This window comes from Danio rerio, chromosome 1 (genome assembly GCF_049306965.1).
Source record: "Danio rerio strain Tuebingen ecotype United States chromosome 1, GRCz12tu, whole genome shotgun sequence".
NCBI classification, from domain to species: Eukaryota; Metazoa; Chordata; class Actinopteri; order Cypriniformes; family Danionidae; genus Danio; species Danio rerio.
The window spans coordinates 22800769-22825225 of record NC_133176.1 but is presented as its reverse complement, the minus strand read 5'-3'; the positions used below and the strand labels follow the sequence as shown (position 1 = coordinate 22825225).

At 35.8% G+C, this 24457-nt stretch overlaps 1 protein-coding gene and 1 long non-coding RNA gene across 6 annotated transcripts in view; one reads left to right on the top strand and one right to left on the bottom strand.

The window, feature by feature from the left end:
• npy1r (neuropeptide Y receptor Y1) overlaps positions 1–22304 on the top strand; it is a 57035-nt gene extending 34731 nt beyond the window's left edge. The window contains exons 3-4 of one of the 4 annotated variants that reach the window (XR_012403408.1): positions 19852–20347; positions 21213–22013. Coding sequence is in view for 3 of the 4 variants with exons in the window: in XM_005170925.5 (XP_005170982.1) it covers positions 19852–20268 (417 nt within the window). In the remaining variant the exon portion in view is untranslated. 4 annotated transcript variants of the gene reach the window in all.
• On the bottom strand, positions 9042–12267 carry LOC137490656 (uncharacterized). Of its 2 annotated transcripts, none has more exons than XR_011015312.2 (6): positions 12176–12267; positions 11795–11930; positions 10964–11076; positions 10831–10872; positions 10423–10509; positions 9042–10038 (listed from the first exon to the last, which is right to left on the bottom strand). It is a non-coding gene; the product is annotated as an uncharacterized lncRNA (long non-coding RNA). The 2 variants fall into 2 exon arrangements; XR_012406119.1 differs by having other exon boundaries at positions 10379–10509; positions 12176–12264.
• Positions 22305–24457: the final 2153 nt, after the last annotated feature.

The following is a 24457-nucleotide window of genomic DNA, read 5'->3' as shown; positions in this document are numbered from 1 at the left end:
CACATCAGTTTGCCTACCGTGGCAACAGGAGCACAGAGGATGCAGTCTCTATAGCACTGCACTCTGTACTCACACACCTGGACAATAAAAACACTTATGCACGAATGCTGTTTGTGGACTTCAGCTCAGCATTCAACACTGTCATACCCTCCAAGTTACTGATCAAACTAAGAGACCTGGATATCGACACATCACTCTGCAACTGGATTATGGACTTTCTGACTAACAGACCTCAGAATGTTAGATCAGGTCACATCTGCTCCACCACCGTCACATTTAACACTGGTGTACCACAGGGCTGTGTGCTGAGCCCCTTCCTCTACTCCCTTTTTACCGTTGACTGTAGGTCTGTTAATAGATCTAACACCATCATCAAATTTGCAGATGACACCACAGTGATTGGTCTAATCAGCAACAATGATGAGACGGCCTACAGGGAGGAGATCTGGTCACAGGGAGGAGATCTGGAGCATCTGGCCACTTGGTGCACCGACAATAATCTGCTCCTTAACACCAACAAGACCAAGGAGCTCATTGTGGACTTCAGAAAGGGACGAACAGGCTCACATGATCCCATCCACATCAATAGGATGGCCGTTGAGCCTGTCTCATCCTTTAAGTTCCTGGGGACCCACATCTCAAAGGACCTTTCCTGGACCACCAACACCTCCAGCCTGATCAAGACAATGACTGTAAAAAATATGGACGACGCGACAGCCCTTTTTCCCATTGAACGCCTTGAGGGCAAAACGCCTGCTTGATGGGCAAAAACTGTCGCAAAAGACTGCTGAAATTGGAGCCAGACATGCGCAGAAGGATTGACTGATGGAGCCAGAGGAGGAGCCGCGAAAATGAGCAGAGTCGAGCTTCCAATCAAACGCTTTATGTAAAATCAACTACGCCCCCCGAACTTCTCAGCATGCGTTTGCTGTCATATCAACACAAATGGATGTAATAACGTTAACAAATATGAGGGTTTTATATATTCAATCGCGCCAGCTCCGGGCCACAGCGCATAACTTACTCGCGGCGTCGCGGGCTGATTCCGGCTCGCATGCGGCAGCGCCTGCTCGCTCGGCCGCCGCATCTGGCTCGATTGACTCGGGCTGGAATTGGGTAGTGAGTCCAGGCATCCGGAGTAGGTCCAGCAGAGGTAACATTAGTCAGTCTGAGCTCTAAGAGATAAGTCTCCGGCAGGCGAGAATCTAGCCGGAACTGTGTTTTGCTATCTGGGTGGCTAGGCGTGTATCAGCAAACTAATAAAGCCCGAAAAAAGCCCTGAACTTGGCGAATAAACAGTGTTCCACCAGGATCATGTATGTCAGAAACTATAGTTTACTGCTGAACTCATTTTGTCATGGTAAAATAACACAGAAATCGAATAATAACATTTCAGTCTACTTCAGTCTCCTGCCGAAGCTCAGACGCCGCGCTTTGAGAAACTGTCAATCACAGCTGTCAATCACGATGACACGCCCAGCATTAAATTACTGCTAAAAACAAACTGTTTACAAAAATGAAGATCTGCACCTATTTCAGCACAATAACCAGTGCCTTAATCGACCAGAACTATCTTTCGGGACATTTTATTGCAAGTGTAATATTTTTTTTTTATTTGGGCTCAAGTCTCCTTCATTAACACGGAGGAGGCGGGCTTTATGACTTGTACTGCAGCCAGCCCCCAGGGGGCGATCTAACGGCCGAAACCTTCACTCAAACGTAGGCTTGCGGCACACTTGGATCAAGAAGGCTCACCAGCGCCGATTCTTCTTAAGGCAACTGAAGAAGAACCAGCTTTCATCAGCCGTCTAGGTGAACTTCTACCGCTGCACAATAGAGAGCATCCTGACAAACTGTGTCACAGTCTGGTATGGAAGCTGCTCTGTTGCTGAGCGTAAGGCACTGCAGCAGGTGGTAAAAACTGCCCAATGCATCACAGGGACCACACTGCCAGCCATAGAGTACATCCAGAAGAAACACTGTTTGCGCAGAGCACGCAGTATTCTGAAGGACACCTTTCACCCCGCTCACAGACTGTTTTCTCTCCTGCCCTCCGGCAGGCGCTTCAGGCTCCCCCGGACAAAAACCAGCAGACTGAGGAACAGCTTTTTCCCCAGAGCTGTCTCCCTCCTGAACTCTGCCCCACACTGACTCTTTTGCCCCCCCAATACACCCCCCACTCTCCTCTAACTTAAACTCCTCGCAATAACTGCACTGTTTAACATTTGCACATTTAAAATTTGATATATATACTTATAATCATGTTCATCTATCCCTGTACATATATTCATATATTGTAACATATACACTTGTAATCATGTTTATTTATCTGCACTATACTGATTATTAATAGCAACCTGCACATATATTCATATATTGTAACGTATACACTTGTAATCATGTTTATTTATCTGCACTCTACTGATTATTAATAGCAACCTGCACATATATTCATATATTGTAAATCTGCTCATAGCTTATCCAACCTGTATATAATTTTGATAGAACATCCATCTGTAAATATCACCATAGTTTTTCTATAACTGCACTTTATAACTTATTCCTGTATCCTGCACTTGCTGCTATTGCACTGCTGGTTAGACCTAAACTGCATTTCGTTGCATTGTACTTGTACATGTGTAATGACAATAAAGTTGAATCTAATCTAATCTAATCTAATTAATAAAGGGACTAAGCCGACAAGAAAATGGAAAAATTTACGTAGTAAATCTCTAGTGGATTTACAAGTAAATGGCACATATGAGAAAATGTAGACCAGTAAAGTATTTGAAATTCTCAAAAATGTGGATTTGTTAACAAAATTGTGGATTTGTCAACAAAATTTGCAAGTAAGTGTCGTCGGAGCAATGTTTTACGGTTCACAAAGATGTAACCCTCGGCACGTATTTCCAGTAAGCCTGGGTTGCATTATTTTTACACTTTTTTTTTTAGTTCATGCAATCTCAAATTCGGCATGGAGAAGACAATTAATCACTTTGCCCAATATTACGGTTTTACGTGCAGTACCAAAGAGTATGACAACAGCATTTTTATTCGGTCAAATCCTTAGGAGCGACTGTCTTCCAACCATCCCACAGTCTAATACTTCAGATTGTGACGCCAACAAAGATTCTGGCTGTCCAGTCAGGGCAGCAAGTGTCGGACTCTATTAGATCAGTCTCTCTCTCTTTTTCTCTGTATGAGCCAACGACTTTATGAATCCTAATGATTGAGGGACTTTTTTATGTTCAGCTGTCAGTAAAATTGACCTAGAATCACATTTAATCAGCCACTAAACAAAGCTAGCTATCCATGAAAACCAAAAAAATGGAAAGAAACCTAAATTACATACTATGCTATTTACAGATTCAGTATTTCACTTGGGCTTTCAGTAATTTCAGTAATTCACCTATAGTGCATGTCTTTGGACTGTGGGGGAAACCAGAACACCGGGAGGAAGCCCACGCAAACATGGGGAGAACATGCTAAATTACATACTATGCTATTTACAGATTCAGTATTTCACTTGGGCTAATGCTGGCTCTTAGATTTGAGCTGAAGTAAATAATAAGTTGCAGATAAACGCATGCATTCATTCTCTCTCTCTGCCTCTGGGATTTGTGTCATGCAGTTATTTCAGGTCACAGGACTCTGTGCCAGTGCTGCCATTCATCAAATGAAGAGAGAGAACCGAAAAACGCAGGAGAGCAAAGCTGGAAAATAAAAGTCTGAGTCAAATGGGCTTGCAAGACTTTGGTCTGTTGTGTCTAATAAACTATTGATTAATTCCTTTGTCTTGTCAAGATAATAAGGCATGTTTATGAACACATGGTGGGTGGAGATTTTAAGCGGGCAGACTTCTATTTCATCATTGGGAAAGATAAATCAGGCTTCTGAGAATGCAAAATCAAGTGTGCAATACTGGCAATCTAAATCATTTTGGTAACATAAACTATTTTGTTTGTGCTGGTTTCTTGGCTGGTTTACGCCATTTATAAATAAATATAAAAGATTGAAACTCAGCAGTAAAAGATATATAGATGGCTAAACTTTGCTTGGATTTTTTTATCAGCAAAACACAAAAAACATACAATATTTAGTAATAATATTGACTTAATAAACTGTTAAGAAATATTAAATAATAGAATTAACATCATCACAATTAATCAAGCTCACATGCTGATCGAAAAAGGCACTTTTATCATGGAAAAAGATGCTTGTGTGATTGTTTAATGTGTTAACTATCATCCTTTATAGAATATGCAAACAGAATAAGCAAAAGGTTAGTTTTTATTAGCTTGAATTATAAATCCGTTCAATCTGCATTCTATCCGACTTCATCACACAGTGAATATTTTGGATTCTCAAAATGTGTTTCTTTTATTTTATCAAATGAAATGAAATGAAATGATACAAGTTAGCAACTTCCATAAATGATCAATTTTCAATCATTCATTCATTTTCCTTCTGCTTATTTATCAGGGGTCACCACAGTAGAATAAACCGCCAACTATTTCAGCATGTTTTACACAGCGGATGCCCATCCAGCTGCAACCCAGTGCTGGGAAACACCCATACACTCTTATATTCACACACTTTCATACACGAAGGCCAATTTTCTTTACCAAATTCACCTATAGTGCATGTCTTTGGACTGTGGGGGAAACCAGAACACCGGGAGGAAGCCCACGCAAACATGGGGAGAACTTGCAAACTCCACACGGAAATGCCAACTGACCCGGCCGGGACTTGAACCAGCGACTCTCTTGTTGTGAGGCGACAGTGCTATAACCACTGAGCCATCATGTCACCTTGATAATCAACTTTTAAATTAAAATTTCTAGACTCTTTTAAGTTAATGTATAAGCTGATCTGACCCATCAAATATTATAAAGATTAAGATTTTGGGGTATATATGAAGAGTCCAGATAGAAAATCCTCCAAGTGCCATCTGAACTTTTCTTCTAAAATGAGCATTTTTCTTGGGTAAATCACTTTAAAGCCAATGAAGGACACTGATGTGTGCTTCACCAGGGAACCAATGAGGATTATCCAACACCCAGTAGGCTCAAAAATGTTTGCGAAAAGGTTGCTAACATGTTACTATGAGCTATTAAATATGCCTGTGTCATTTACATGCACAGATGTGATCTCTCTCTTACGTGTATAAAAATATAAAAATCTGTCAAATGTAGTGAAGCAAAGAGCAAAATTTGTTTTGATTTGTCTGTAATAAATGACCATGACAAATGACCATGGAATAAGATGACAAATGACCTAATGGAATAATGGAGGCTGGTCTGAGTTTTTCAGAAACTGCTGATCTACTGGAATTTTCAAGCACAACCATCTCTAGGATTTCCAGAGAATGGTCCAAAAAAGAGAAAATATTCAATGAGTGGCAGTTCTGTGGGCGCAAATGCCTTGTTGATGCCTGAGGTCAGAGGAGAATGGCTAGACTAGTTTGAGCTAATAGAAAGGCAACAGTTACTCAGATAACCTCATTACAACTGAGGTGTGCAGGAGAGCATTTCTAAACACACAACACATCCAACCTTGAGGCTGATGGGCTACAGCAGCAGAAGACCACAGGAGCTGCCACTCCTTGCAGCTTAGAACAGGAAATTGAGGATACAGTTCGCACAGGCTCACTAAAATTGGACAATAGAAGATTGTAAAAACATTGACTGGTTTCTTGAACATGACAAGGAGTTCACTGTACTCAAATGGCCTCCACAGTCACCAGATCTCTATCCAGTAGAGCACCTTTGGGATGTGGTGGAACGGGAGATTTGCATCATTGATGTGCTGCCAAAAAATCTGCAGCAACTGCGGTATGCTATCATGTCAATTTAGACCAAAATCTCTGAGGAATTTTCCAGTACCTTGTTGAATCTGTTACGAAGGTTTAAGGCAGTACTGAAGGCAAAAGGGAGTCCAACCCGGTACTAGTAAGCTGTATCTAATAAAGTGGCCGGTGAGTGTAAATATAAATATATATGGTTACCATTTATTATTATTATTTTTATTATTATTATTATTCATTTTCTTGTCAGCTTAGTCCCTTTATTAATCCGGGGTCGCCACAGCGGAATGAACCGCCAACTTATCCAGCAAGTTTTTACGCAGCGGATGCCCTTCCAGCCGCAACCCATCTCTGGAAAATATTGTTATTATTATTTTTAAGTTTAGACTAGACTTTTTAATCTATAGTTAATATTTTATTTTAACATAATTTTAATTAGCAAAAATTATTTTAAATATATATTTTTCATTGATATATAAATAAATGCATCTTTTAAACCCTTCCCAACAACGTAGCAGCTAAATGGGATAATTCATCCAAACAATTCTGTTATGATTTACTTGTGCCAAACCTGTTTGAGATTCTATGTTTGACAATAGATAGAAATTCTGTTGAAAAAGGAAAATCACGAAGTACATTTTTATTCTGGGTGAACTATCCCTTCAAAGGGATATGTAAATGTGTAAATGTTATAATAACACATTTGCAATTTCTTAACAAATGATTGCTTAACAATTAACAATGCTTTAATTAAGAAGATCGTTTTGATTTGATTTCATTAACTCTAATATCAACAATCAAGAGCTAATGAGTCCTCTTTTGTTTTTGCTATTAGAGTAGAATAGGAGAGATCTCCCTGCATTAGCCTTGATTTGTTTTTAACATGTTTATTGTGTTTACTGAGGCATATTAATGTTCTGCGACTACACAATCATGTTGTAACACCGTTATGTAGCTTGCAACTCTGTGTTTGTTTGTGGCCCATAAAGAGAGAGCCGTTTGTATTCTGTCTGTCAGTTTGTGTTGCCTCAATAATATAAAAGACATAGAGCCTGAAAACACACACACTCAGATCATCATCTGAAATGTCAGAGAAGATTCTCCCCCCACTGTGTTCTTAATGATGGCCTGCCCTCAGGGTCAGCTATAGTTTATGAGCTCTGGACAGCGTGTTGTAGGGTTGAGTATGAGGTTGTTGAAGGAGGGTGTTGATTTCAGACTGCAGCTCTAAATAAAGTATATAGTTTATCCGTAACAAACATTTGGAAAACTTTTGACCATTATTTTGTAAAAAAAAATTATAAAATAAAAACTTAAATGTTGTGGTTGCCAGAATGTTACCATTACAAAATACAGTTGAAAATTATCAAATGAATTTATACTATGCTACTGTATTTTATTAATTTATTCAGCATTAATGCACCTCTGTTTTGAAGTACTACTGTTATGTAAAGTTTATTTATAAACTAATTTCGAGAGGATCACATGCTTATGATTGCTTGCAGCCGGTCCTGCATTATTCAATTTATGATTCACCAATCAGACGAATCCTAGGCCACAATAAATACCATAAGTTCCATATAACAGCCATCTTCGTTTTGAAGAATCCCCCTTTCCACCCCTACTCCTCATCCTTTCCTAGATGGGTCGCACAGTGGTTAGCACTGTTGCCTCACAGCAAGAACGTCACTGGTTCCACCCCTTACAAAGCCAGCTGATGTTTCTGTGCGGAGTTTACACGTTCTCTCTTTGCTCATGTGGGTTTCCCCCGGGTTCCCCGGTTTCCTCCCATCGTCCAAAAACATGCAACTTAAGTTAATTGAATAGTCCAAATCAGCACCATAGACATGCTCCTAGTATGCAGTTATCTCTTAAGAGCAATCACTATCTGTTCATTAGCTACTACAGCAGGGGAGTTCTCGAGATCTACCTGAGCTCAAACTCTCCTCTCGCCTTGCAAACCGGAGGGAGCCCCTGGCTCAAGGATCTTATGAGCTTAATGCTCTCTCTTGGGACAGCATGCCAAACAAGCTTTATAATCAATCATCAGCTAACTCTTGAATCAGACAAAAACATAAAAAATTATGAACCAGTGCACATAACAAACAGCTTTTTTTACAAGCAAAGAAACAAATATCCTTCACACAACTACTTAATACCATTATGGTATTATTGGTACAAATAACACTAAAGTAATGAAAAAAAAAATTTTTATGTATGTTAAATATAACATAAAAATCACTGATGAGAAAATAACTAAAAACAACCATAGTAATGTCAACAACAGCAACAAAAAGTCTTTTGCAGAGAATTTTGGGAGAGTCGATTTACAGTTACTCACCATATATACTGTATGTAATGTAATGTAATGTAATATGTGTTTATATAGCACATTTATCATGTATGGCCATACACCCAAAGTCACATAAACAAAAGCCACAGGACTACAGTGCCAGTGTGCTCACCACACACAAGCTATAGATGGAGTGGAGAGATGATGATAAAGACAATTTGTTGGATGGGTATGATTGGGAGGCCATGATGGTTAAGGGCCAATGGAGGAAATTTGGCCAAGACACTGGGGTTACACTCCTACTCTTTACAAGAAGTGCCACTGGATTTTTAATGACCACAGAGTGTCAGGACCTCAGTTTAACGACTTATTCAAAAGACAGCGTTTACTGACAGTATATCGTCCCCTTCACTTTACTGGGGCATTAGGACTCACACAGAACACAGGTTAAGCACCCCTTGCTGGCCTCACTAACACCACTTTCAACCTAGTTTTCCCATGTGGTCTCCCATCCAGTTACTGACAAGGCTCAGCCCTGCTTACAGTGCTTAGCTCCAGTGAGTAATTGGTCTTGGGCTGCTGGGTAATATGGCTGTTTTATTCAGTCTGTCAGTTTGTGTTGCCTCAAATATTAAAGAAACTTACTGTTAACCATATAACACGTTTACTGTTGCACACTGTTAGACATTTCAAAGGGTTTTTACAGTAACTTACTGGCAACACTGTTGCCAGTAAGTTACTGTATTTTAGATTTACAGTATACAACTGTAAATCCGTTTACAGCATGTTACTGTAGTGTCTGAAAATGGTTAACTACTGTAAAAACCTAAGTTAACAGTTAGCTACTGTAAACCTTTTAATTTTGTCCTAAATATTTTATAATATAATTTTATTAATATTATTTTAATACTATAGACCTAAAAAAGACACAATTACAAAATATTAACAAAATAAACACTCTTTATTTAAAACATTGGAGATGCTTAAAACAAGCTTAAAAATGTGTAAAAACATTACATTTCAATCATTCAAAATATTTTATTTTAAGAAAAAAAAACATTGAAAATGACAAAGCACATTAACATACATGTACAAAACTAATTTAAGTGTCTGACCTGCATATTGTTGAGAAAAAAAAACCCAATTGTACTAAGTACTACTGACATTAAACCAGACACAATTACAAAATATTCCATTCTTTAAAACATTAAAAATGCTTAAAGCATTTAAGGAAAATGTGTGAAAATTACATTAAGCATTAAAATCAACACATTAAAAATAAATAAATCACACAAAGCACTAGAACATACATGTACAATAAAAATTTAAACTTCTGAATTGCATATTGTTGGAAAAATAAATATTTGTAACTATTAGCCGACTCAGAAACAACCCAACTTTAAAATATTACTAATTCTGGTGTCAAATGCTCAACAAGGTCTGAATTCACATGTTCAAATGCAATTCATCTTTATTTCTATTGCACTTTTACAATGTAGATCAATGATGTCAAAGCAGCTTAACATAGAAGTTCTTGTAAATTGAAGCTGCTTCAGTCCAGTTTTCAGAATTGAAGCAGTAAATGTCACTGCTGAAAGTCCAAACACTGAAGAGCAAATCCACCGATCCACCGATCGTAGCCAAGTGATCCAGTGGCGACAGTGGCATGGAAGAAACTTCACCAACTGACGAAAGTGTAGAATAAAATCCCTTGAGAGATACCAGGCTCAGTTGGGCACGACCAGTTCTCCTCTAGCCAAACTTGTGCAATGCCGCAGTCTAGGCACCAGAGGCTTGAAAGTTCACCAGCGGGTGGTCAGGCTGGCCCATTGGATCAATGCGGAAACTCATTGATCACGTGTGTCTTTTAGGATTCACTCCTCCATGACCACCACAGCATCTGGTCAGGATTTGGCCCAGTCCAGGATTATGAAGAACTCTGGATAAGGACAAACAGACTAACATAAGCATAGAAGAAGCTTGTTTAAAAAAAATAAATCATATACTGGTTAATTATTTTGAAGCATGGCAGCTAGGTTGGGGTAGTTTTCAGCTGGTACTGAGCAACTGGCTCCTGCTCATAACCTGCTCACTACCATGTTTAAAAGATAACTAACCAGAATGTCCTGTTTATTTTTTTCCCTAACAAGGTTTTACAAAAACATTGTAGCATTTGTGATGGGTTGATTCACTGCAGGACAGATTAGACTATTTGTTTTATGTATTCCTAATAAACTAAAACTGACTGAATACTGATAAAACTATTGAGAGTGTCTCACCTAATCCAAGTTCTCAGTTAGCTGGTGAAAGAAGGATAACTCACTGTTGTTCATGGTTGTCATTCTCTTCAGTACTTCTCCTGCTATCTTCTGGCTCACTCTGGTTGTTGCTGTGCATTTTGTTTCATCCTCTGGAATTATTTATACAAAAAATTGTATTATTTTATTTATTACAAAATATTAAGGCAACATGAAATGGGGAAAAAGACATTTAATACATAGACAAATGCATGTATCCCAATACTAATTATTGTATTTTGAAATGTCTGACCCATGACAGACCTCAATCTGCTCAAAAATATTATAAACAAAGATGAAAAAAAAAACTACTAAATGGTTTAATAAAAAAGGGAAAACGATTTTTTTATTTAGCTAGCAACTAAACATGTGACACATTTTGTATTAAAAGTAACGTTAATATATTGAGAAACAAATAGATGTACAGTACTTACTGTTGTATGAGGTCCAGTTTGCACAGGCAGGCTCCCAGTATTCTATATTGAGACCATAAAAAAGCCAAAAATACAGATAAGAATACCATGCTACAATCCACAACCTCCACACAACTTTTTTTTATTTGTTTACCTTGGTTGCTTACTGGTCTTGCTTATTTTTTAAGCATAAGGCTGTGCTGATCAAGATCTCTGAAATGCTGTTTGTTTCTTCAGACAAAACCTGCTGCTGTGCCAGTGCCATATCTAAACAGAAAAAAATATAATGGTAACAATTATGTTAAACCAAATGTCAAGAGTTGTGATAAAAAAAATAATTAGCAAACAATAAATAGCAAAAAGGTGGTTATTAGCATAATGCATAGAGGTAAAATTGGTTTTATATTAGCAGATTCAGACTTCCCCCTTAATAATTTAATTTCATAAAAGTATTATTTGCAAACTCTAAATAGCGAAATCATTTTAGCAGCTAATGACTATCAAAGTACAACATGCTCACGGTCAAATAAACAGTGTTAATGTTGATTTCAAGTCATACTGGCATGCTAATTCTGATCGAATATTCAAAGTAACATGGTAAACAGTATAGAGTCTTCTAAATGAACGAATGTGGGAATATAAAACCAACTTTACCTCTATGCATATTGTAACGTTATAGATTTACGTTAACGTTCTTATAGGTTACGTCGCGATGTTATTTTCTCAAGCTAACGTTATAAGTTACTCTAAACCAGAGAAAAATAAGTTCACAACATCTAATATATATAGTATAAATCAATATAAGTTAAATGTTGCACGTTAAAATGAGTTTGAGTCCAATTCAGTATAAACTTAGCTCAGTTTAGCTAACAGTTAACATTACCATTTTAAGATCGCTTCAGCCAATGTTGCCGAGCAAACAAATGCTAATAGAGGTGCTCAAATCAATGTCGAGTGTTGTCAGCACAGACAGACGCGCTTTTACCTGGATTATTTGTTGGTCTTTCATTCATATTCTTCTGGGGGAAAACACTCTCTGCCGGACCGTTGTCTCGTGCTAAGTGTCCTCCAAAACTGTCTGCATACCTCTGGTTCCCTCCTAAACCAAAACCCGCTGGTTCCTATGTAAATAAATAAAAAGATATGACGAGAACAATGGCTAATAGTCATAAACAGTCTTATTTAAAGTAATAGTAGTGTTAATGTAATAAATTAAATAAAGGTAACATCTTAATAGATGATATATTTCTCAAATGGGCGAAATAACGCCAAGCCAGAGAAAATAATAATAGCCAACTTTATACTTTACTATGTTCTATTCTCGTCCACAAAACATTCTGTAAAATGAAACACTGCCTCAGCTTACCAGAGTAAAGTTTGTTAAATCCAGTATGTTCTTCAGGCACACTAATAAATTGTCCTCCAGAATTGCTCCAGAGTCCTCAGGCAAAATGTGGTGCAGAGTAGTCGAATCGCCGCAAGGTGGCGTTGAAGCAGTTGTGGAAATTACAGTATAATACACGAATTTTTACAAATACAGTACATCGCTGTATATGTTGTTCGACGTCACACTAAATTCCCATAATGCAACGGTAAATACAGTTATTTACTGTAAAAGGAATTTGCAGTATTACACTGGGTGAAATACAGTAAATAACTGTGTAATTTACAGAAATGTCTAACAGTGCACTTGTACAGTTTTTTACCGTTGAAATCATGACAATGTTTTTACAGTGTAGGGCAGTGGTTCCCAACCTTTTTCTCTGGGGCCCCCCCATGAACAAATACAAACATTGGAGCCCCCCCACCATATAAATACACACGCACGCACACACATATGTGCCGTATATATATATATATATATATATATATATATATATATATATATATATATATATATATATATATATATATATATATATATATATATATTTTACTGTATGTGTGTGTTTATGTGTATTTAGATAGGCTTTGTCTTATCTTTTCTTGGCTTTTCTTCGCCTCTGAAGAATCATTGCATTGACGTTTCTCTGCCATTTTTGTTTTGATTTTGCCTTTACGAGAAGTTGGACAAGCACATTGCGCAAGTGAGCAAAATGTAAAAAATAATTTAAAGTTATTTATTTTAATTATTTTTACTATTATGTTGGAATTTTAAGCATGTGTGTTGATTTTTTTTTTGGTACTTAAAAATACATATATAATAGTAGGGCTGATTTTGGGAAAAATCATAATCACAATTACTTTGGTCATAATTGTAATCACAATTATTCAAAACGATTATCAGCTAAAGTCAAAATTTTTAGCGCTGCTGAGAATTTTTTTTTTTTTAATAAATATTTCCCAAATTATGTTTAACAGAACAAGGAATTTAACAGTATTTTCTCTAATATTTTTTTTTCTTCTAGGCTTATTTGTTTTATTTTAGCTAGAATAAAAGCAGGTTTAAATATTTTGAAACCTATTTTAAGGTCAATATTATTAGCCCCCTTAAGCAATATATATTTTTGATTGTCTGCAGAAGAAACTACTGTTATACAATGACTTGCCTAATTACCCTAATTAAGCCTTTGAATTGCACTTTAATTTGAATGGTTGTATTTTGAAAAAATATATAGTAAAATATTATGTGCTGTCATCATAGCAAAGATAAAAGAAATCAGTAATTAGACATGAGATATCAAAACTATTATGTTCAGAAATAAGTTTAAAAAAAACTTCTTTCCATTAAACAGAAATTGGGCAGGAAAAGGGTTGCTAATATTCAGGAGGGCTAATAATTCTGACTTCAAGTGTATACACACAGTTATTTTCCACCCTGCAAAGGAAAGAGAAATAAATACAATAGAATAAAAATATAAAACAAACTGTGCTTTAAGCATCTCCACTGTAAGAAAAACACTTTAGCTACAAAAATCCTTCAGTCAAGAGCAGAGAAACATTTTCTCCTTGTTTGATTAATCATAAAAACAGGCGGCAGCAGGAATATTTTGCGCTGTCTCTTTAATGGTTTCTCTTTCACGTCTTTTAAACCTCAAGATGACTTTAGATGTCTGCGCTCCTCTGCTCGTCTCAGTGTGCGAATGCTGACCGGCCGCATGCTTCTGACTGCGTGTGCGTGTAGCACACACACACATAGACACGCGGTCTTTTGCAACACTTGTACAACTGGAAAGGGGGCGGTATATGATGCATATAATCGTTTATCTTGATTAATGCTTTTTTATAATTGTTTGAAATCGAAATCGCATTTTGGATTAATTGTACAACCCTATATAATAGTGGAGCATTTTTATGCCTTTTTCTACCTCAACACTTATCCTCTCCCGCGCCCCCCTTGTGAACTCTGGCGCCCCCCTTAGGGGGGCGCGGACCCCAGGTTGGGAACCACTGGTGTAGGGCAATGGTCTCAAACTCAATTCTTAGAGAGTCGCAGCTCTGCGTAGTTTAGCTTCAACCACCTCCAATTCACACCTGCTTAGTCACTAATCGTCTTGAACACCTTAATTATTTGGATCCGCTGTGTTTGTTTTGTTTTGGAACAATCTATAGTTTGAGACCTATAGTGTAGGCTAATGGTTTTTATTTGTTCAAAATCCCCCCCCAAAAAATCATAAATTTTACATGATCTACACTGTTCACACTTTACAATATTTCATCGACAAGCAGTTTGGCTTTCTGCACCAACCATGGTGCAACACAGCAGAAACATTTAGGTTCCACGCACTGCAATCCCAATAAACTGGTAAAGGCTTTTAATAGAATTAATACATATTTAACCTCTTTAACATTATTAATAGGCTACAAAATTACTGATGTTGTTGGTTTGCACCAAGTGCGCTATATGTCTGCTTTTGAGCGAAGGTCCCGGTTGTAGATCACCCCCTGGGGCTGCCTGCAATACAAGTCATAAAGGCCACCTCCTCTGTGTAAATGAAGGAGACTTGAGCCCAAATAAAAAAATTATTACACTTGCAATAAAATGTCCCGAAAGATGGTTTTGGTAATTTAAGGCACTGGTTATCCCACTGATATAGGTGCAGATCTTTGTTTTTGTAACGAATATGTTTTTAGCCAGTAATTTAATGCTATAAGAACGGGGCGTGTCATCATGATAGACAGTTGTGATTGAAAGTTTCTCAAAGCTGACCGTCGGAGCTTCGCGAGGAGATTGAAGTGTTATTATTCCATTTCTGTTTTATTTTACCATGATAAAATGAGTTCAGCAGTAAACTATACTTTCTGACCTACAGGATCTGGTGGAGCACTGTTTATTCGGTAAGGTCAGGGCTTCATCTGGCTTTATTAGTTTGCTGATACAACGCCTAGCCATGATGGGGTAAATACAGGTGATTGTTATCTAGCAGTAATTCTCTTTATGGGTCTGAAATAGGGTGACGCGGTGGGGTAGTGGGTAGTGCTTGTGCCTCACAGCAAGAAGGTCACTGATTCGAGCCTCGGCTGGGTCAGTTGGCATTTCTGTGTGGAGTTTGCATGTTCTCCCCGCGTTCGAGTGGGTTTCCCCCACATCCCAAAGACATGTGGTACAGGTGTATTGGGTTGGCTAAATTGTCTGTAGTGTATGAGGGTGAATAGGTGTGTATGGATGTTTCCCAGAGATGGGTTGCAGCTGGAAGGTTGCATCGAACATATGCTGGATAAGTTGGCAGTTCATTCCACTGTGGCGACCCCAGATTAATAAAGGGACTAAGCCAAAAATAAAATAAATGAATAAATGAATGAATGAATGGGTCTGAAATAATACGTAGGAAGACAAAACTAATGCTAGCCTATCTCCACATTGATCCCCTGTAACGTTGTTTGAATTTGATTTACAGGACGTCTCTGAAATTTTGAGTTTTCAAAATGTTATTGAGTTAATCTACTGAATTTGCTGTTAGGAAATATTAATGTTCTAGAAACAGAATCTTATATAACAAATACAGCTGTGAATGTTAAGATTATTTATTTACATTATTTACCATTGGCTTTTTATTTGAAAACTCCTACTAAACATTAAAACAAATGTAAATTCCTCTTTGTCATATATAATTAGGGCATCAATTAACCTAATGAAAACGGAGGCAAAAAAATGATAAACAATTATGATGTTGCAGCAGCTGACGGACATCAGCTGATGTATTAATACTGCTAAGTTTATTGTACAAATTGACCAGGATTATTTTCTATAGTGCAGGGATGAGATGTGAAAATATCCTGTGGATATTTAGACATCTTGCTGTATTTATCTTTTAAATGCTGCATGATTGTTCCCGCATGGTAAATCGTTATCCATGGTGTGTATTTATTTATGTCTTTGACAAACTTAATCTATAACAGATTTCAGTAGTAAATTGAGTTAGTTATTTTAAGTGGAACAAGTTTTTGTAATTTATTTTTGGCAAGTACAAGTATTGTTCACTATAACTAAGGAGTAATACTTGTGCTTGCAACAAAACATAAAAGCAGTATTATTTTTATTATTATATTAACATAGAACGGAAATATTTTTACTGCAAAAAAAGTATTTTTACTATTATCATTATATTAACAATAATAAATTAAATGATTTGTACTGTACTGTATGCACTGTTCCATTCTTGTTTTCTTAAATAAATTACTAAAACTTGTTACACCTAAAAGAACTAAATTAATTACTGAAAACTGTCATAAATTAAGTTTGTCAAATTTAATTAATTAATTCATTCATTCATTCATTTTCTTGTCGACTTAAGTCCCTTTATTAATCCAGGGTCGCCACAGCGGAATGAACCGCCAACCCATCTCTGGGAAACATTCACACACACACTCATACACTACGAACAATTTAGCCTACCCAGTTCACCTGTACTGCATGTCTTCGGACTGTGGGGGAAACCGGAGCACCCGGAGGAAACCCACGCGAACGCAGGGAGATCAAACTTAATTCATTTAATTGTAACAAGTCGAAGTAATTTGTTTAAGTTTTCACTTTTTAAAGTGCAGACTCCAGTTTCAGCAGTCTTTTGTGACTGTTTGTGCTCGTCACGAGGCATTTTGCCTTCAAATTGTTCAATGGGAAAAGATGCTGCAGCGTCGTCCATATTTTTTACAGTCATTGGTTTGCACTAAATCACCATGGTGACAATTTTGTTTTTGTTATTTTATTTTCAAGATCTGAGGTGAACTATCTGCTGCTGCTTTCAGCAGTATGGATATAAATGTCACATAAAATGGTTTTTAAACTGACATTGGGAGCATTTAGCTGTAAATAAAGCACATAATGTACCTGAGGTGATCATTGCTATAGGCTGTTGTTCTGCTGACATTAAGAAATAAAAAGCATTTCTAAAATAGAAATTTTGTATGTCGCCATCGCAAATAGTTAGGACAAAAACATGGAAAAGATACTTTTTATTGCATGTCATGGTGTCATGTCTTGTGTTGTTATTACACAGTGTTACTCGTTATTAAGTGAGGAACTGTACTGTATAAGAAAACTTCACAGATATTTTGTAGAATATATTCTTTAAATTCATAAAAGTCTTGTAATAACACCCAGTAACTTTTTCTGCTGAGTCTCTTATAAAGGGGTAAAACTACAACAATTCGGAGACAAGGATAAACTATTTTTATATTTAAAACATGAACAATTTACATAATAAAATTACATATAATAAAATAATACAGAAAATCCTAACTCTGATATGAGCTTTGGAGAACAGGGAAGTCTTATCTTTTATTTTCCAGCACAACACATTGTTTGATATATGGGCTACGTCTACAGTAGAGTGGATACATTACAAAATGCTTTTTGCAAAAAAGCATTTTTTTTCTCTCTGTTGTGACCTTTTGTCCACACTGAGACATGTATTTTTTCTGTGAAAGCACAGCTTTTTGAAGACACTCTCCTGAGCTGATACATTTGAAAACACCTTTTTGTCCACCGTACTGTGGACTGTGAAAGCAGTGGTATCTGTAAATAATATACCGCTGTGTTCCTGCTATGTGCTGTACCTTTTCACAGTGATGGTATACAGTACATGTTACTTTGTACACTTGCATTATATTTCTGCAACGAACGATCTACTCATATCTGCAGTCATCAACACAAAAAGGTAATCGAGAGCTCAATGGCAGTGAAATGTGACCTGGACAAGTAAATCATTTACTATTTAAAAAAAATAAAATTGTGTCAGTAGGGGATAGAGCTTTATTATGTTTAGTCTCTCACTATCATCTCTCGCTGAGCTTTTAATAGGATTTATGCATGATCATTAAGATGATTTTTTATTTTATTATTTTTTTATTTAAGTGTGGATGAGCAAGTTTTGGAAAGCGTTTGTCAGTAGTGTGAATAGTATAATAGTGTTTGTAAAAAATATTGCAAATTATTATATGGCAATTGTGGATTTTTTATACTCCACTTTTTCTTTTTTGAGTTTATAGCTCAAAATTCAGTTTTTTTTTTCTCTATATCTGAAGAGAATGTCAAAAATACAGCAAACAAGCATACAATTGTAAGATATAAAAAAGTCTCAAAAGCCAATTATTATTATAATTATAATAATTACCAATAATTATTATTATTACATAGTTAATAGTGAAACCTGTTTAATCCCATTTTTTATTTAAAAAATAAAGTAACCTGTTTAACTGTGCCTTTACTGAATGAGCACTGTGCTATGTCCGACAGATCACACTATTATGTCTCTCTTTTCTTTTTCAGTCTTTTATAACCTGTTTTAACACATTTTAATCTGTTTTAATCATTTTTACTATTTGTTTTAATTTTCTTATACTTGTCTTTTTTATTTTTGTTTTTGTAAAGCACTTTGAATTGCCATTGTGTATGAAACGTACTATATCAATAAACCTGCCTTGCCTTGTCTTAATTTAGATATACAAAAATATATAAAAGAGAAAAAGTCTCATGAATGCATGCTGATGGACATGGCGTATCATATTTTTCTAAATGTCTACAGAAATAATTGTGTTCACCCTTAATTAAGACATGTATAAATAATTGTTAATCTTTCTTCTGTTCATCCACACAGATATACAAATGATATAAATTGCCTAAAATGTTTTAACCTTGTTTTATTGTGCTGCAATTTTTACTTTCCTTTGTTCTACTCTTTAGTTGTTATTTTTATTAATTTGTTTATTTTTATTTTTTTGCTTTGTTCTCATTTTATTTTTGTTTTGTTTTTAAAAAATTGTAGGTTGTATTTTTGTTTTATAATTTTTTTTTCAATATTTTGCTTGAATTTAATAGTATTATCTTTCAATTTCTAAATATGTTTGTTTAAGTTTCATAAAATAAGTTTGTTTCTAAATAATTTTTTTTTGAGAATTTTGCTTTCCTTTGAATAAGTTTCTGTTTTTTTTTTTTTTTGCTTTTCTTTTTGTTTTTGTTATTCTTTGTTGTGTTTTTGCTTTTGCTTTATTGGTATTTTTGCTTCGCTAAGTTTTGTTTAATGGCTCGTTTCCGGCTTTCCTTTGTTTAAAAGTTTGTTTGTATGTCTTTCTTACAATCATTCAGTCATTCATTCATTTTTCTAGTCCCTTATTTATTCTGACATAGGTTTTACCAGTACTGTGAAACACACATACACTCTCACATATACACAAAGGCCAACTTAGCTCATCCAATTCACTTCTTTGGACTGTGGGGGAAACCGGAGAAAACCACACATAAACGGGGAGAACATGCAAACTCCATACAGAAATGTCAACTGGTCCAGCCAGGACTCATAGTGACCTTTTTACTGTTACCCTGGTCTTATGACTTGTATTAGGTTTTGGTTTGTTTTGTTGTGAATTTTAATCTGGATTTTGTTTGAGCTTTTGTTTGAATACACTCCTAAAAGGGTGCTAAATAAAACTAAATCAAGTAGCACCTTAACCGCCCAAAAGAACAACAAAAGAACCATTACTTGTGCTATACTCAACCACACACACACACATACAAGGAAAGAGAGAATTCTGTATATGCTGATGTTCACCCTTAAATGCATGTATGAATGATTTGATTTGTCTGTCCTCTTCTCTCCCACACAGATATACACTCGTCTGCAGCGGCGAAACAACATGATGGAAAGAATCCGTGAAAACAAATACCGTAGCAGTGAGTCTAAACGGATAAACATCATGCTCTTTTCCATTGTGGTGGCATTTGCAGTTTGCTGGCTCCCGCTGAACGTGTTTAATGCAGTCATCGACTGGAATCATGAAGTGGCGATGAACTGTACCCACAACCTTCTGTTCTCTCTGTGTCACCTGACCGCGATGTGCTCGGTCTGCATTAACCCCATCTTCTACGGCTTTCTGAACCGCAACTTCCAGCGTGACCTGAGGGCCTTCCGACTCTGCAAGATTGTGTCGACGCGTGAAAACGAATATGACATGGTCGCCATGTCCACAGTTAACACAGACGTGTCCAAGATGTCTTTAAAAATGAGTAGCCTAGATCTCTGAGTTTTGTGAGTGACACTCGTTATGGCAAGCCATTTTAACATTAGATACTAGTACCATTTTGAAAGATACTAGAACAGGGGTCTCAAACTCAATTTACCTGGGGGCCGCAGGAGGCAAAGTCTGGGTGAGGCTGGGCCGCATAAGGGATTTCACAAAAAAAAGTCCTCAAATGTCATTATTAACAGTTTTAATTATTTCTTCTGAACATGAAGTGTCCTGAACATTAATAGAACATTGAGTGAAGATTATGAACAGTTCTTCTGAACATGGCATCTTTTGCCTATTTCTTGCTGCCAGAGATTTGACAGCGCTTCTTCTGAACCACATTTGGCTTTAGAGCGGAAGCAGTTGAGACCCTCAGTATGGCTTGAAGATGATCATCATTAAGTCTAGACCTGTACTTTGACTTATTGAAGTCCTAGGGAAAAAAGTGGGGGAACTCACTCAAAACTTCCATTCCCTCACCTAAAAAAAGGTGTATATATGTATAAATAAAACACCCCCACCCCACTCCAGTCACATCAGTCTGTAACAGTCTGTATCTACCTATGATATATCTAAGATGCAGAGCAGGCACGTGCACACATAGGGCTCAACCTGTGTAGAGCACATGCCCTTTGTAGTCTTGCGAAAGTGCCCTTCCAAAATGATCAAAAGTGCCCCCGCGACGCGACACACCCTCGGTCCCGCCCTTCAGTAGGCGCGCAATAACACCGCTCTTGAGTACGCGCGTGTCAACACAGCTGATAAGAACGCGCGCGACAACACGGCGGGCGGGGAATGCCAGTGACCGCTGTGTACGGATAGAATCAGCGAAGCGGGGAGAGAGAGCGCTTCCCGCTCCGCTGATTCTGTCAGTGTACAGCGGTCGGCGCGGGCCACAAAATATTGCACTGAGGGCCACAAATGGCCCGCGGGCCGCGAGTTTGAGACCCCTGTACTAGAACTTATTCATTAGAAACTACACTGTAATAATCTTTAAGTTTCCATAGTTTGTGGTTTACAAGTGTTTTCTGTTTATTTACGGTTGTGAATTGTATTATGAGCCCTTGATCTCTGCTCTGTTGACTTTTAATGTTAAAAATTCAAATTCACATTTTAAAAAAGTGCTTTTTATTGACATTTTTGTGAAAAAAATTTTTTTTTAAAATAAACTTAAGCATCACAATTATTGAGATTTCTTTGGGACAACTTCATTGTTTTATGCTGAATCCACTTAAATTTGTAAAAAAAAATAAATAAATAACTTAAATCCTTCATGTTGTCCTAACTAGGCATGGAACGATAACTGGTTTAAAGGGTTTACCGTGGTTTTGAAAAGTCAAGTTTTTAAAACCGTTCAAATTACTATTATATTGTTTCTAAGGTATTTGTAAGTTTTGTTAATTTACTTTTTTTAGGGCAACAGTAGAAAAGGAACCTCCACATTGCACGTTACTGGTCAGCCTATGATTCAGTAAACATCTGATAAACAAATCTCTTATAAACCAACATCCTGCATGCTGTAGAGCTGAACAGTGTAGAGGCTTACTTTATATCTAAAGAAAAGAAAGATATCCAAAATGTCTTTTCAAGTTGAAAAAAAATCTGTATTTTTGTAGCTAATAAAGACAGCAGAAGTCCATTGCCTATTTAAATTATTTAGCCTGACATTTATTGTTTAAAAATGTTTTAAATGTTAAAAAATATATACCATGTTTAATTGTTGTTTTTACCTAAAACATTGTTGTTTTTTACCCAGACATAAAAAAAAACCTTATTTAAGAGCAGTATTCACAACATGAAATCTTGGAATCATGATATTTTTACCCTAGTTTGTCACACCGTCAGAATCGTATACCGGCCCATGCCTAGTCCCAACACAAATTGATTGTGTGGAACCCAGCATTTTTTACAGTGTAGTTTGAAATAATATAATGTACTGTAAAAATAATATAATGTAATGTAAAAAAATATATACTTTTTTTAAGAGTAAATGTTGTTATAAAAGTAGATTAAGGCCCCATAATGCAATTCAAAAGCATAAATAAACAGGGAAAAATAGAAGAAAAAAAAAACATGAATCACAAAATACGGAAAACTACTAAATTTATAAATATTTTTAGTGTATCATGGATTAATTTGTTACATATTTATTACATACTAGCATTAATTCATTGGGCACTTGCCCTTAATATTAAAGACACTATTCATTAGTGACTAGTCACTTTTCTATTAGAAATTCAACATTTTTGGCATTGGCTTTTAGGGATCTGTCATTGTTCTATTTTCAATAATATGTATTCCAATTGTGACAATTCTTCATGTGCCAGTGCTTGTTCAACACTAGTACATATCATTACCTGCCAGAATAAATTACTGAATAGTAGTTATCGATTAGCTGCCAGTGTCTATTCAATACAAATTAGTAACATGTATTATATTATATTTTTGACTATAGCAAGTTTTTTTTTTTACTAGTAAGATATTTAATTGAACTCTCTAGATTACTAATAATAAAACAGAAGAGTTCAATATCTAACGAATAAGTTGCATATTTTAAAAAGGTACAAGTAACTACAGAATAAGCACTAGCTATTAAATACATCCTAGTACTTTAGAATCCCAGCTAACATTCTTAGAACATTCCATAATGTTTCTTCAGTTTTAACACACAACATTATTAAAATAATGTTTTTGGAATATTGATAAAAACGTTCTTAAAATGTTTATATAATGTAAATGATGTTTTGGTAACACTTTATTTTGATGGTCCATTTGAGTATTAGTAGAATGTCTGCTTAATATCTGTTGATACTGCTCCTTTAACAGACATTTTACTGACTATAAGGAACTTTACAAGTACATGTCAACTTACACTAACCCTAATCCTAACCCCAACCTAACAGTCTTCTTATAATCTACTGGGAATTAGTTGGCATGTAGATGCAATGTGACTTAACAACAGTATAACTTGTCAACAAATGGACCATCAAAATAAAGCGTGACCGATGTTTTAAATAATATTTAAAACAAGTGTTTTGTATAGAACAAGAATATAACCTGAGACTGAAATGTTATGAAAACATTTAGAGTAACGTTTCATAACCAAAAAATAACATTAATGCATAGTCTAAAATACTACATTTTGAATGTTTTAAGAACCCTTCGTAATAACTTTTTAATAATTTAGCGACAGCATTATGAAAGCGCTCTCAGAACATTTCCATAATGTGGATGGAATATTCTAATAACCTTAGAAATAATGTTCTGAGAACATTCATATGCAGTGCTCAGCATATATAAGTACACCCCTCACAAATCTATCTTTTAAATTCATATTTTATTAGCTATACAATATTATATTTGTGCAGATACATTAGATTAGTCAGTACTCAAGCAAAATCTGGAGCTTATCTAACAAAATAACTTACGATAACGGTCCCAAAATTACCACACCCAAATTTATATGTGAGGAATAATCAAGAGAAGCAAAACATTTTAAATTTAGTTGAAATTTTGTAGGTTGTGTTTTTAATTTAATTTTTTGCAATATTTTGCTTGATTTGATTGTATTATTTTTCAATTTCTAAATTTGTTTGTGACAAAAATATTATTTTAATAAATCTGTTTAATAATTCCCTTTTGTTTAAATGCACCAAAATACATTGCCTATATTCACTGAGAAATGGATACAAATATTGATTTTCAAAAAGGGCTGTACTCAGTAATGCTTAGCTCTGTAACATGAGACTGAAATGTTATGAAAACATTTTGAACAACATTATTATAACTAAAACATAATGTTAATGCATCGTCATTCTAAAAACATTAAAAAGTAATGTTATATAGCTTTAATAGGAACGGGCACATTTTTAGAGCCTTAAAATTGTTAAACTGGGATAGTATCAGAAAAATGAGTAGCACTCGTAGCAGCATATTAACTGTTAAAATGCTTGCCATACACTAAAGTCTGTCATCTGAAAAACATACTTGATCAAATATTTCATAAATTTAAAAAAGACTTAATCCAAAAGAATGTGAATTGAAATAAGAGAAACAATCGCAAAATTGTACATAAACCTTTGAAGCAACACATTCCTTGCAAAATCCTGCATCTGTAAGAGCTCATTGGGACCAAGTAGAATCTTAAAGACATGACAAAAATTATTTAGACGAGTGGACTGAGCTTTGATCGCTCAGATGAAAT